The following is a 13,193-nucleotide window of genomic DNA, read 5'->3' as shown; positions in this document are numbered from 1 at the left end:
TGTGTGTGTTTGTGTGTGTGTGTCAGTGTTTCTGTCGGTCCAGCCAACTGTCTGAATTGGATTGGTGTCCCCTCTGCTGTTTGGTATGCAGAGAGCTTCTTAACATGGCGTGGGACAGAGACAGAGACAGAGACAGAGACAGAGACAGGGACAGAGACAGAGACAGAGACAGAAGCAGAGACAGAGACAGAGACAGGGACAGAGACAGAGACAGGGACAGAGACAGAGACAGGGACAGAGACAGAGACAGAGACAGGGACAGGGACAGAGACAGGGACAGAGACAGGAACAGGGACAGAGACAGGGACAGAGACAGAGACAGAGACAGGGACAGAGACAGGGACAGAGACAGAGACAGAGACTGAGACAGAGACAGAGACTGAGACAGAGAGACAGAGAGACAGAGAGACAGAGAGACAGAGACAGAGACAGAGACAGGGACAGGGAGAGAGACAGAGAGACAGAGAGACAGAAACAGGGACAGAGAGATTATCTGCTATCGTCACATCGTCTGTTATGCAGTTTATCAATAAAGCTCCTTAGTGGTCAGTATTGATCTATATGAGTGTGTGTGTATGTGTGTGCAAGTGTCCACACCACCATATGATCACACATGATTCTTGTTAAAGCTGCATCATTGCCTCTCTGACTGCTCTGCTCTTTCCCTCCTTGTCCTCCTTCTCTTTCTCATCACACCTTTATTTGCTCATCGTCACTTTTCATGACGCCACATTTCTCTCTCTCTCTCTCTCTCTCTCTCACTCTCTCTCTCTCTCTCTCTCCCCCCTTCAGCTTCCCTGTAATGCTCAGTACGAGTCGTAGTATTCTTGGCCAGACAGACAGAATGTGTGTGTATATTAATCAACCGCCCATGCTTTATCTGTTTATCTGTGTGTGTGTGTGTGTGTGTGTGTGTGTGAGGAGAGGTCTAGTCATTCATTTCTCCCCTTAGTGTGTAGGCATTACTCATCATGATGGGGGCCGCAGCTGTACACACTCATTCACACACACTTTTAATGAGCAATGCAACAAGTTGGCCTTTAACATAAAGTTCTATACAGTAAAGTGTAGAGGACAGTACAACAGGACCAAAGCAGTAAAGATAAGAAGAAGATCTGATTGTTAAAGAGGAAGTGGTAACAGGTAAACCAGGTGTGTGTTCTGCTCAGTAAGTGGTGTGTTACAGATGTCTCTACACGTTGTCAGTCTGTTTAGTATGAATGTCAGTGAGAGTCGGTGACAGCAGCTGTTAATGGGGCAGAGAGTTCTGGAATGCTGGCCTGGAATGACACAGAGGCTCTCACTGGCAGTTATTCTGCAAAAAGTCCGTTTCTCCTCCCTGTGTCCCTTCTTGTTTTTCTTCTCTCTTCCTGTCTCTCGCCCAGTTGCTTGGACTCTTAACTGCTACCAATAAGTCTCCTTTCTGTTTTTGTTTTCCCTCTTGTTGATTCCTGCCACACACACACACACACACACACACACACACACACACACACACACACACACACACACACACACACACACACACACACACACACACACACACACACACTGCTGGGGCTTAGTGGTGGGAACAGCCCTGGTCCATGCAAATTCTGCTTGTGAGTTATAAATCAGGCCAGTCAAGCATCCAGAGTCTCTGCATGAGCTGCTGCTCGCTGTCACAGGAAGAGGCAGGAGCCAAGAACCCTGCAAGGACCTGTGTGTGTGTGTGTGTGTGTGTGTGTGTGTATGTGCACAGTTATATAGCTTCCTTGCCTGTCCTTAAAATGTAGCAGTTTCCCATAGTAACAGTGGTGGAACAGTTCTTACTCACACACTCACACAACACTAGAACTCTATTTAAAGTAAACACCCTGCATTCAAATTCTACTTCAGGAAAAGTGACACTTTAGCAGTAAAATGTACTCAAGACAGAGTCAACAACCTTGTGTCTATATTTGTGGAGTGAGTGTGTGTGTGTGTGTAATAATATGATAATTCCACAGGGACCTGTTGAACCTGTTTTTCCCACTTTTGAGATTTTCCTACGTTTGAGTCAGGAAAAGCTGACACACACACACACGGTCTGTGTTTGACCTCCATAGTACAGAAGGTGTATAGTTAGATTCCTAGAAGACAGTAGGATGACATCATTGATCACATCCTTGCATGGCTTCATTTATGTAGGGAATGCTATCTGTTAATGGAAGTTTATATCATATTTATATCTGTGTGTGAATCTGTGAGGATACGTGTTGATAAAGATGAGTGAGGTGGTTGTGAGGAGAGAGGAAGATGATCTCAGTCTTCTTCACTCTCCCTCTCCTGTCTTTCCACTTGTTCCAGTCTTTAAAACATCTTGTTTCCCTTCAAAGTGCTGTAATGACACAGCTCGGCTTTGAAGCTCCCATTCTGGATCTATTTATAAAACCGCTAGTTGCAGAGGAACCAACTCGGTGTCAGCAAACAGCAGGGAAACGGACTGATGATACACACACATACGCACACACACACGCACACACATATACACATACACATACACATACACAAACACGTGTGTGCAGAAACAGCAAGATTAAAACTAGGACTGTGAGACACACACTCGTACACGCAGAGTCACACAGAAAGAGGAGAAACACGCACACACACACTCCACACACCAGCAAACCGCAGAGAATTCTGGGAAGGCTTTAACCTCTTCCTAGCAGCGTTGCCGTGGAGACAGGGATTCAGGAAGTGGGGTTTGCCAGCGGTCTAGCCAGGGGCCAGGAGGAGGGGTTTCTTGGCAGTAGTAACACAGATGGAAATCCCAGTATGAGATCGTACCGGCCGGCTTCACTGAAACATTCCCGGTGTTGCCGCCTCACAGGCCCTGACAGTTTAGACTGCACACTCTGGATACTTTACACAAAGACAGATTTGCTGTTAGACTCTTTGGCAGGCCGGCAAGTCGGTCAGTGAGCACAAAGTTTACGAGTGGAGCTGGTCCAAGGGAGAAATTAGAAATGTGGGGCATTGTGAAACACACACACACACACACACACACACACTGGGTCACAGAGTGGAGGATGTGTGTATCGCTGTCAAGTCAGTGTCGTCCTTTTTATGATTGTATTTGATGTTGTTGGCATACAAGAGAAACCTAAAAGATGCTTCCATGGCTTTAGAGCAATAATCCATTTCCATTCTGTGTAACTTCTCCATCAGCTGCAACGCATAAGTGATGACATCATGTGAGAGGATTAACAATCTGTATAATTGCAGACAATGTACACAATCCCAAGGTTTAACAAACAGATAAGTTAATATGATTACATATATGTGTCATTCTGTATGAGAATAAAGATTAAATTATTGTTTCATTCAGCTTATATCTTGAAACGTTCTATATTTGAAAGGATATTCATTTATTGTTATTGTTCAGTACACTGAGAACAATAGAAACTATCAGACATGGATGAATTGTGAGATGGGTTCAGACGCACACACACACACACACACACACACACACACACACACACACACACACACTTGCTAAACTGCTTGAGGTGCTGTATATATATCAGCTGATTGGACTCGGTGTATTCTCACAGGACAGTGATGTGCTTAGGTTTGAGTTATTGATCTCTGCTGCGCTGAATCAGACCAGCATCAGTTCACCGCAGGCTACAGACGCATACCCACACCCTCACACACACACACACACACACACCTCAGATGTGTGTGTATGCAGCAACTGTTCTTTATTTTCTCCTCTTTAATGAGGTTGCACAGTTATGTGTATAAACCAGAGCTCAGTTTACAGAGATGAAGAGTTTGAGTGTCACGTTACCACAATTTAACTAGGAAGGAAAACGAGATGAGAGAAGTACAGGGAGAGAAAGAAGGAAGGCTGAGAGAGGGAAAAGGAAGAAAGATGAAACTGCTTTCAATTGTCTCACCTGGATATTGACGATTCTTTAAAAATAGAAACATCACTGAAATCCCATCTCTCTCTCTCTCTCTCTCTCTCTCTCTCTCTCTACTTTAGTACCATCCCACATTTAAGCAATGTTATCTTTGTTATGTCATCAACCGCATCATCAGCATATCTTTTCAAAGCAACCATATTCATGTCATTCTATTATTATATTGCTATTATGAATATGATGTAAGATTACATATTATTATTATACTATTAGTATCTGTTATGTTCATGAATACAGGCTGTTGTTTGTGTCAGTCAGTCAGTCAGTCAGTCAGCAGACCTGTGTGTGCTGTGTCTCATCTTCTTCTTTTCTTCTTCCTCCATCCTCTTCAGATTCTTTAACCGTTGTCTAGACATGATGATCGGTTTAACCTAGTTGTTTATTCTTCCCAGTCACTATGGTTACTTTACTATGCTTTTGTTACCAAGGCAACTTTCAGTCACTACATGAAGTGCTGCATCATTCATGAGCCCCCCGCAATCACTGCATGCCAGCCATGAATTATACAATGTCTCCACTTTTTCTAACGCTCCTCTCCTTCGTCCCCTCTTCTCCTCCCTTCCTCTTCCTCACTCTTCTCCTCCCTGCAGGCCTCCACCAGCAATGGAGTCTTCAGATGACGACACGCTGAGCGAGCGCTCCTGTATCAGTGAGCGGTCCTTCCGTAGTGAGCGCTCAGGGGGGTCTCTGTCCCCGTGCCCCGCAGGACCCCAGGGGCCACGCGGAGACACGTTGCCATGGAACCTGTCCAAGCACGAGAGGAGGAAGAGGAAGAGCCAGGACTCTGTGCTCGACCCGGCAGAGAGGGCGGTGGTCCGTGTAGCAGGTACGATTCAGAGGGGACCCAAGTATGAAGCAACTGATGATAGAGAAGGCTTCTGTTTGAGGCTTAAACTTCAGCTGCTGGGTGTTTGCTTGGTGGTTATCATAGTCGGTTAGTTGTCGGTTAGTTGCTAAGAAGAAGTAGGTTGTTGCTGTAGTGTTCAGAGTGGTTGCTAGGGTGCTTGCTATGGTATTCAGGGTTGTTGCTAGATTGTTGCTATGGTGTTTTTTTCAGTGTGTTAAAAGCATTTCAGGTCTAAGAGATCTGATAAATACACAACATATCAGTTTATAGTAGTTCTATACAAAATGCACATACATTCCTATTTTGGTTGTTATGGAAATGGTAATGTTAATAAGAGAAGAGGCAACACTGTTTTTAATGCTTGCATGGGTCTAAGGTCAGAGGTCAGGGTTAGCAAGTGTGTCTCACGCCTCCTCTCTTCTCTCCTGCCACATGGACGTCTCTGCTCTTTTGAAGGTCTCTCTCTTAGTCATCTAACAGATAATGGGGTGTGTGTGGGGTGTGTGTGGGGGGGTGTAGGCGGTCCTTGCCTGTAGTGGAGGTTCCTCTGCTCCAGTAAGGAGACACTAGGAACACATTAAGAGCTTTAGGAGATGAAGACTTAATGTACATCCTGATAAAAGTGCTGCATCTCTTATCCTCATCATTTCCACTCAAACATCGCATCATCATTGTGCTGCGTTCAGGATTTCAGGCTTTTATCACATAAATGCATGTAAGTGGAAGGAAGGACGGCCTCGGCTGCTGCTTCCTCTGACTAAAGACTAAAGTGGCTGAAGAGTGAATGGAATAGCAAAATGAGCCTGAATGCATCAATCACTGAGATGCAGATTATACAGGACTCTCTCTCGTGTGTGTGTGTGTGTGTATGTGTGTGTGTGTGTGTGTGCGTCTGTGCGTGTGTGCGTGTGTGTGTGTGTGTGTGTGTGTGCGTTTAGGGGCGAGAGAGAGAGAGACAGAGAGACAGAAAGGTTTACGTGTGTTGGTGGATCTAATACCCTTACAATTAATTAATTCAGTCTTGTTTGTGAGATGATTGATAAAGTCATGGCTGCTGACAGGTCTGAAACTGTGACAGAAAATAAGATTTTGAAATGATGAAAGCATGGGTGAGCGACAGGGCGAGACAGAGAGTGAGACAGAGAGTGAGAAAGAGAGTGAGACGGGGAGGTGTCCTGGCTCAAACCTTCAGTCTGAGTCAGCGCAGCAAACTTGTTTGTCTGGAGATTGTTTGGATTTAAGGCAGCAGGTCGTGACGGAGTCGACGTCAGAACCTGCTGAGTTCACAAACCTAACAGTTCTCCTCTTCTTCTTCTTCTGTGTAAAGTTTCCTCTCAGGCTGTTTTTAGAAACCTTTTGGAAACCTTTTGCTGTTTGTAACTCACTGTGAGCCTTGTTCTCTCTAAACCAGTCACATTGATGGCTCCTCTCACAGATTCCTAAAGGCTTTTCTTCCTCTCTCTGGACTCTTGGAGGCGTAAAGCAGAGCAGTTCTGTAAACATAAAGTGCCACAACACAAGCTGAGGTTTCTGGTAACACCCAGACTTTTCCAGGCGTGGCCTCTGCTCGTTCACCCATAAAGGCTATTGTCATGATGAGATTTAACATAATATAGACCATGTGTTTACACCGACCTCCATTCCATTCAGGCTGAGGCTGGAATGTTGAATATGAATGCATTAGGATTTACAGTGCAGTCACAACAACCAGAGAGTCTTGTTTGTTCTAAAGATGGCACAGAAATGCAAGGGAGAGGGTTCACTGGTGATTCCTCCCAAGATGGAGGCGAGTAAAGAGAGCCTACTGTGGCGCTCAACCACCCTGGAGCGCTCCACTCGCTGGCTCAGCATGAATGTCAATGAAAACCCCAACAGCAGCTTTTTATTCTCTCTACGTGAACGACAGCATTCGTGTGTTTCCCTCTTAGAATTGGAAAAAATAAAGTAAACATTTACAGCTCGGAGTGATTTCTGTAAGATCTGGTTGCAGAGAGGAGGCTGAGCTGAGCTGACACAGATATGGATGTGTGTGTGTGTGTGGAGGTGTAGCTGTGGTGATATGCATATGCTTTCAGCTCTGCGTCAGAAAGGAGAGGGGAAGTGACACACACACACACACACACAAAAATATGTAAATCTATGCAGATGAGTAAGACAAAAAGCAAGATCATTTCAAAATAAAATCCTCAGCTGCAACCAAAAAGCAACCAAACTGGATAATAACGATACATTAGGTGTGTGTGATGCTTTACATCTGTGTGTGCATGTGTGTGTGTGTCTACGTATGTGCAACACTGCAGCACTGATGAGTAATGTGCGTGCACATCAGGACCCCGGGTGACTGTGCCTGCATGTAACTTAGCTGTCCTCCACCCTGCCTGCCTCCACTCTCCCTCCCTCCCTCGCTCCCTCCTCCATATCTCTGCAGGCAGCTGAATAGACGCCTCGGTTCAGGCCCCGGCTATTACCCCGTTGCCGTGGTGACGTGGTCTCCTCCGTCTCTATGGTTATACCAGACGAGGAGAAGCAATGGCGTCTGGGAGGAGGGGGGGAGAGAAACTGACACAGGATATAAAAGGGAAGAAAAACAAATAGAGAAACAGTAGGGGAGAGGGAGAGAGAGAGAGAGAGAGAGAGTGACAGAATCTTAATTTGGAGGGGGAAAAAAGGGTCGAGTTTGTAAAGGAATGGAGAGAGAAGAGTGAATGAACAACTCTATGTGCTAAAGGTAATGAAGAAGGAAAAGAGAAAGAAAGCAGGGAGGGGGGGTTAGGGGGAGATGAGAGGAGTGAAAGGAGGTCAAGGTTCAAAGAGGAGGAGGAGGTGCAGGGGGAAGAGATGATGACTTCTATAATGGAGGTCATAAAACAGAGAAGAGGGGAGAGCAGGGAGGGAGAAAGGAGAGATTAAGGGACGGATGTGAAGACAGAGAGGCAGAATAAAGAGAAAGAGAAGGAGGGGAGGAGCTAATAGGAATCTCATTAGGATTGATGTTAAGTTGATTATATTGTATTGAGTATTAAATGAAACAAACTGAGAGGACCTGAGATCAAACTTCACTAAAGGATATCAAGACACTGGCAAAACTGAATTTCATTTCAAAAATATATCAGAATGAGTTTGGTGACGTTGACGATGTGTTTCTGTTTCAGATTGTCACAGAATTTACTGCAGAAATGTCAACAGATCAAAGTCACAGATCCATTTTAACTCAATAGAGCAGAGAGCGGTTGGTAGGAAGACTGACTGGCTCTGTTTGTGTTCATCTGTTGAAATGTCACAATCGCTCACAATAGATTGGATCTTAGTCTCCTGTTGTCTTATGACTCTCAGGCCACATGACGGCTCCTGGAACACAAATAGGATCACATTAGCTTCAGCTTCTTATAGATTGACATGCTGCCAGCAGTAGTAGAGGTGCATGTGTTGGCAGGGCACAGACGGGTCACATGTGTGTGTGTGTGTGTGTTAAGTGTTTCTGTTCTGAGGAGAAGGTCTTGTTTTACAGCTGGAGTTCAGGAGGGATTTGAGCTCAGCTGATGTGGCGGTCAGGTCCACATGTGGAGGACTGTGTGTCCTTGTAGCTCAGGGGGTGTGTTCAGTGTGCAGCTGGACTCAGTGAGGAGCACACACGCACACACACATAACACACACACATACAAATGGGCAAACACAGACACACACTGCTCATACACACAGTCAGGCATGTCTGCTTACACATAAAGCACAGTAAGAGGTGAAGATAGAGGAGGAACACATTTACACTTACAGACACACTTACAGTCACACATGATGCTTAATGTAATGAGGATCAGACAAACTTCTATGACAATGAAAGGACATATGGAGAATAAGAAGAACAGGAAAGAAAGGAAGTAAAACAAGTAAGAGAGGTTGCTCACAGTTTACAGGCCATACTGCACCTTCACCACTAGATGGGGGTACAGAGTCAGGTAAAATGTTTATCATGAAAACAGTTACCTGCTTTGAAACAAGACTGACTCTCTCTCTCTCTCTCTCTCTCTCTCTCTCTCTCTCTCTCTCTCTCTGTTCATGCTTGTAGAACATAGATTTTGGAATGTCAAGGCGTCTGTCTACATATTCATTGGAGTGTGGATGAAGACACACAAACAGAGCAGTAGATATATGAAAAGAAGAAAGTTCTGTACCATGTTGACCCAAATCCTTCACCGCTCCCTTCACTTTAGATGTTTTCCCATTTTCCTCTGTGGAGGCTCAGCTCAGTCCTCCAGGTAAACAGGGTCAAGGGCTATTGCTGGAATTGAAAGTAGAGCTTGAAGAGGTTTGGTCATCCATCCGAAAGGCTTCCTGAGGTCTAATCAGTGTTTACCTCAGCCTGTAGCCTGAGCCACCGTGCACCATATCCAGAAAGCAGCCACTTCCTGATTGGTCCCAAAAAGTGATCCAGAATCCCGTCCATATCTGTTTCAGGCTGTCTTACTTATGTGTGGCAATGAAATTAATATCACCATGTTATTGATGTGTGTGTGTGTGTGTGCGTGTGTGTGTGTGTGTGTGTGTGTGTGTGTGTGTGTGTGTGTGTGTGTGTGTGTGTGAGAGAGAGAGAGATCTGTTACAGTTGAAGGTATCCAAGCACATAAAGACCACCAGCATTATATATGCATACATACACACATGTGAGCACTTACAGGCTGTGCAGACATGACCAGTCGATTAGGGAAAGATGAGATGAGCATTGGCGCAAAGGAAGACTGACACACAGGCAAACAAGCACACACATGAGCACACACACACACACACCCACACATACCCCTCATCATATTTCACCCTTGCCTCCCATGTTCTTCCTCATGCGTGGCACACCTCTGTGTCTCAGGATGAGCAGACTGTTGTTCCTCCGCTGGCCTGATCCTCTTACATCTACAGATTATGTTTCAGTGTGAAAGGCCTGAAGGCTTTAGAAACCTAACTATGTAATTGACTAAATGGAATGTGTTTTTTGTCTGAAAGGAGGATTTCCATTTCAGCAACTTGCAGGTTCCACATTGAGGAAGTGAACATACTTTATATATCTATATGTTCCTGTGACTTAAAGTGAGCCAATCATTGCGTTTCTCTGCATACAGTCATTGTGGATCTGCAGCAAAGACACATTCATAGGTCTGTATGTCGTCATTTATTTGTCTTGGTTTCGAATCGGATTTATTCTGGCCCAGTTTCTTGCTGCAGCCTCGGCAGGTGAATGTTAGGGCAGTAGTCGGGTGTGGCCTCGCCTTATGACCACCAGGGGGCGGTGTAGCTTCATTTTCCACTGCCTGCCATATTGTCCTGACTACCCGGCACTTGAATTTCCTCTGGCGGAGCTTCCTGGCGTGGCCGGTAGAGAGGGATGGAAGGCAGCCGCGGCCGGGAGAGAGGAGAAACCTGAGCAGCAGAGGGAGAGACAGACGCACACGGCGGCGACCGCAAAGCCCAGAAAAGAAGCGGCCATTACGGCTGGGAAGCGTGCTGAGGAGTCAGGCGGCTTTGCCCCGGATCCGCAGGACGCCGACACAAGCCGGGATAGGAAGCTCCAGCCCCGAGACGCTTTCCGTCTGAGCTCCGCTGCGTTGGGAACGGAAACCGACACACACACTACCTACCCCCTCTCAGCTGGGCTGCGCAGCCTAGACACCCTCCCTCTCCTTCAGGATACAAAAAAAAGGCAGCAATCGCCGGGTGGACGCCGATATTAGGAGCGGGACTGACCGGAGACGACACACCGAGCGATGCGCCCGGGACCGTGTGTACCCGCGCACACACATACACACTCGGCGATAATGGATAGATAACGTTTATGTAACCGTAGCTGGATAAGTAGCAGGATAACTCGTCTTAAATGTCTTTATAAATACTCAAAAGCTAACTGTGACGCTTTCCCCCGTTTTTTTACGCCGCTTAGTGAGCTACCGGGCTCACACACTGCGCCGGGTCCATTAGTGCCACACCGGCTGGTGTCGAATTGGACGCCGGGAAGAGAGAGCGGGACGCGCCGCATCCTGCCCGGGCTTGACGCTCAGAGCGGAGCGGGTCACTGCGGTAGTCTGTAGGCCGACCCCTGTGTGCCTTCAGGCCGGCGTGCAGAGCCACCATGGCGGGATTCATACCGGGTCTGCTGCCGACCAACCACTCTCAGGAGAAGGAGTTCGCCCAGGCGTACGAAGATGTGCTGGAGAGATACAAAGGTATGGAGACGAGATAGCAAACCTATGGAGGTGTTAGAGGAATGTTTGGATCTTTACCAAGAACACAGGAGGCACAGTAGACCTGATGTGATGCTAGTGATGGAAGGAGACATGATCATGAGTTCCCATAGGGACATTAATGGTTTTTCCCACGAATGAGATCAAAGGAGGTTGGTTCTCGGTTTGTTTGAAGGTGAGAGTTGATCTTGGCACAGAGAGCCAACCTGCTCGCTTCACAATCTCAATTGTTTCATTGTTTCATTGTCGTTTCATCATTTTGTATAAACAGTCAAGTCTCTCGTCCTGCCAAATATTCCACCTGCATCTGTGTGCCGCTGTGTGCCTCTGTGTAATTGCATATATACTGCACACACACACACACATAGCAGGCTCACATGGTGATCATCTGGCCTGTGGGACGGCTCACCTCAGAGGAAGCTGCTTTATGAAGTCGGCCTGCATGCCGGCGTGAGGGAATGTTCCCCACATGGCCTCATATTTCACCCTAGCTCTGCTGTTTGGCCTGTAAATACCAAAGCAGCTGCTGTGTGGGCAGAGGAAAGGTTCAGTTTGTCACATTAGGGTGAAAACATGGCCGTGCTTGTTTGGGTGCTGCCTTCCTGTCTCACTCTCTTATTGTTACCCCCTGCAGCACTGAGTCTTGCTGTTGTTTAATCCTTGTGACCCCGGGTGCTTTAAAAATGAATGCCTCTGCTGAAATTGACTATGGTTGGGAGGGGCGGTGTGTGTGTGTGTGTGTGTGTGTGTGTGTGTGTGTGTGCGTGTGTGTGTGTGTGTGTGTGTGTGTGTGTGTGTGTGTGTGTGTGTGTGTGTGTGTGTGTGTGTGTGTGTGTGTGTGTGTGTGTGTGTGTGTGTAGGATGGGGGTGTAGACAGCCTCAGTCTCAGGTCACATCTGTGAGGCTGGCCCTGATGAAAAGGAGGTGGCTTTTAATTATTGATTATTGTAATGAAACTCCTTTGGGTTCATGTGTTTGCCTGTGAGCGTTGCCAAAAGTGTGTGTGTGGTTTAGAGAGAGGGGGTTCATATAATCAGCAGTTCTTTCATCCTCCAACATTCACTTTCTCAACAACAAGCCTTCAGAGGAAAAAGCCCTCTGGGAGATCCTTTCAGTGAGTTTGTAGCATCATTGCTATGGCAACCTATTGCTTCCAGGCCCTGGAACATGCTCTCCATCCTATAAAGTGTAAAACATTCGGGGAATTCCGTACTGGATCACCATCAGCTGCTTGGATGTATCTAGAATATAACTTGTAAGCAAAGTGTCTTGGCCCACATATTAGACAAAGGTCCAGAGCCCCAGATGAAACGATCTTTACTGCAGTAGGACACTTCACACACTGCTGAGCCAGACGTTAATAACACAAGAGGTCACTGAATGGACTTACATTTCTCCCTGTGATTTCTTATTTAAAGTTGTGGCTCTGACTTTGTTGTAAATCCCTCTCATGTGGGTTAAAGTAAAAGCTGTCTGTGTCAGGTGTGTGTGTGTTTGTGGATACAGAGAGTTGTATGGATGTGTGTCTGTGCTCAGGAGCTTGGTTGATGTCAGAATAAGTCCAAACGTGTTGCCCATAGAAGTACCAGGAAACGGTGATGAACTTCATTGGAAGGCAGCAGACCTCTTTACACACACACATCGGCGTGCAGTCTGGGTGAATCTGTCCATTTCTCAGCCTTAGTAAAGATATTGTTTCCCGTTAAAGGTCCATTTGTCGAGCCTCGATGCTTAACTTTGATGGATGAAAACATTAGAGAGGGCGTTTCTCACGATATAGGTGAGGAAATACAGGAGCATGTATAAGAAGAAGAGCTGGTTGAGGCTCACCCTCACGCTGCTCCACACGGGCTCCGATTACAAATCTCCATAGATAACAGCCAGGAAAGGCCATTAGTGTCAAGTCAGCTCTCTAACTCGAGTGCTTACTGCTCTCTGTTTTACTGAAAGAGTTTAAAAGTAATAGCTGGAATGTTCTATCATGATAAATGGCTTCTTCAGACCACCTGAACAGATTAGAAGATGGTTTCTCTGCTCTTTCAAGTGTTGTTGAGCAGATTTAGGATGAAGTATTGAGCTCTGATTAGTTTCTGTGTGTGTATAAGTGGATTTTCAGATGTGGATCGCTTCCCGGACACATTGACAGCTCATCTCCCGCAGCCCCACAGTGAG

At 46.3% G+C, this 13,193-nt stretch overlaps 1 protein-coding gene across 7 annotated transcripts in view; it reads left to right on the top strand.

Annotated features, from left to right (window-relative positions):
• Positions 1 to 4,553: 4,553 nt before the first annotated feature.
• Positions 4,554 to 13,193, top strand: part of macf1a (microtubule actin crosslinking factor 1a) — a 151,021-nt gene continuing 142,381 nt past the window's right edge. For 6 of the 7 annotated variants that reach the window (XM_076139138.1, XM_076139132.1, XM_076139135.1 and 3 more), the window contains exon 1: positions 4,554 to 4,776. In XM_076139138.1, coding sequence (XP_075995253.1) covers positions 4,554 to 4,776 — 223 coding nt within the window. Of the gene's footprint in view, positions 4,777 to 10,236; positions 11,004 to 13,193 lie in introns of those variants that run through there. The other variant, XM_076139134.1, reaches the window with a different exon arrangement.

Source organism: Genypterus blacodes, unplaced genomic scaffold, assembly GCF_046128005.1.
Source record: "Genypterus blacodes isolate CSIRO-AG114 ecotype Tasmania unplaced genomic scaffold, CSIRO-AGI_Gbla_v1 ptg000438l_1, whole genome shotgun sequence".
In the NCBI taxonomy this organism is placed as follows: Eukaryota; Metazoa; Chordata; class Actinopteri; order Ophidiiformes; family Ophidiidae; genus Genypterus; species Genypterus blacodes.
Note: the sequence above shows the minus strand (reverse complement) of the source record. Positions and strands in the feature narration are given on the sequence as shown.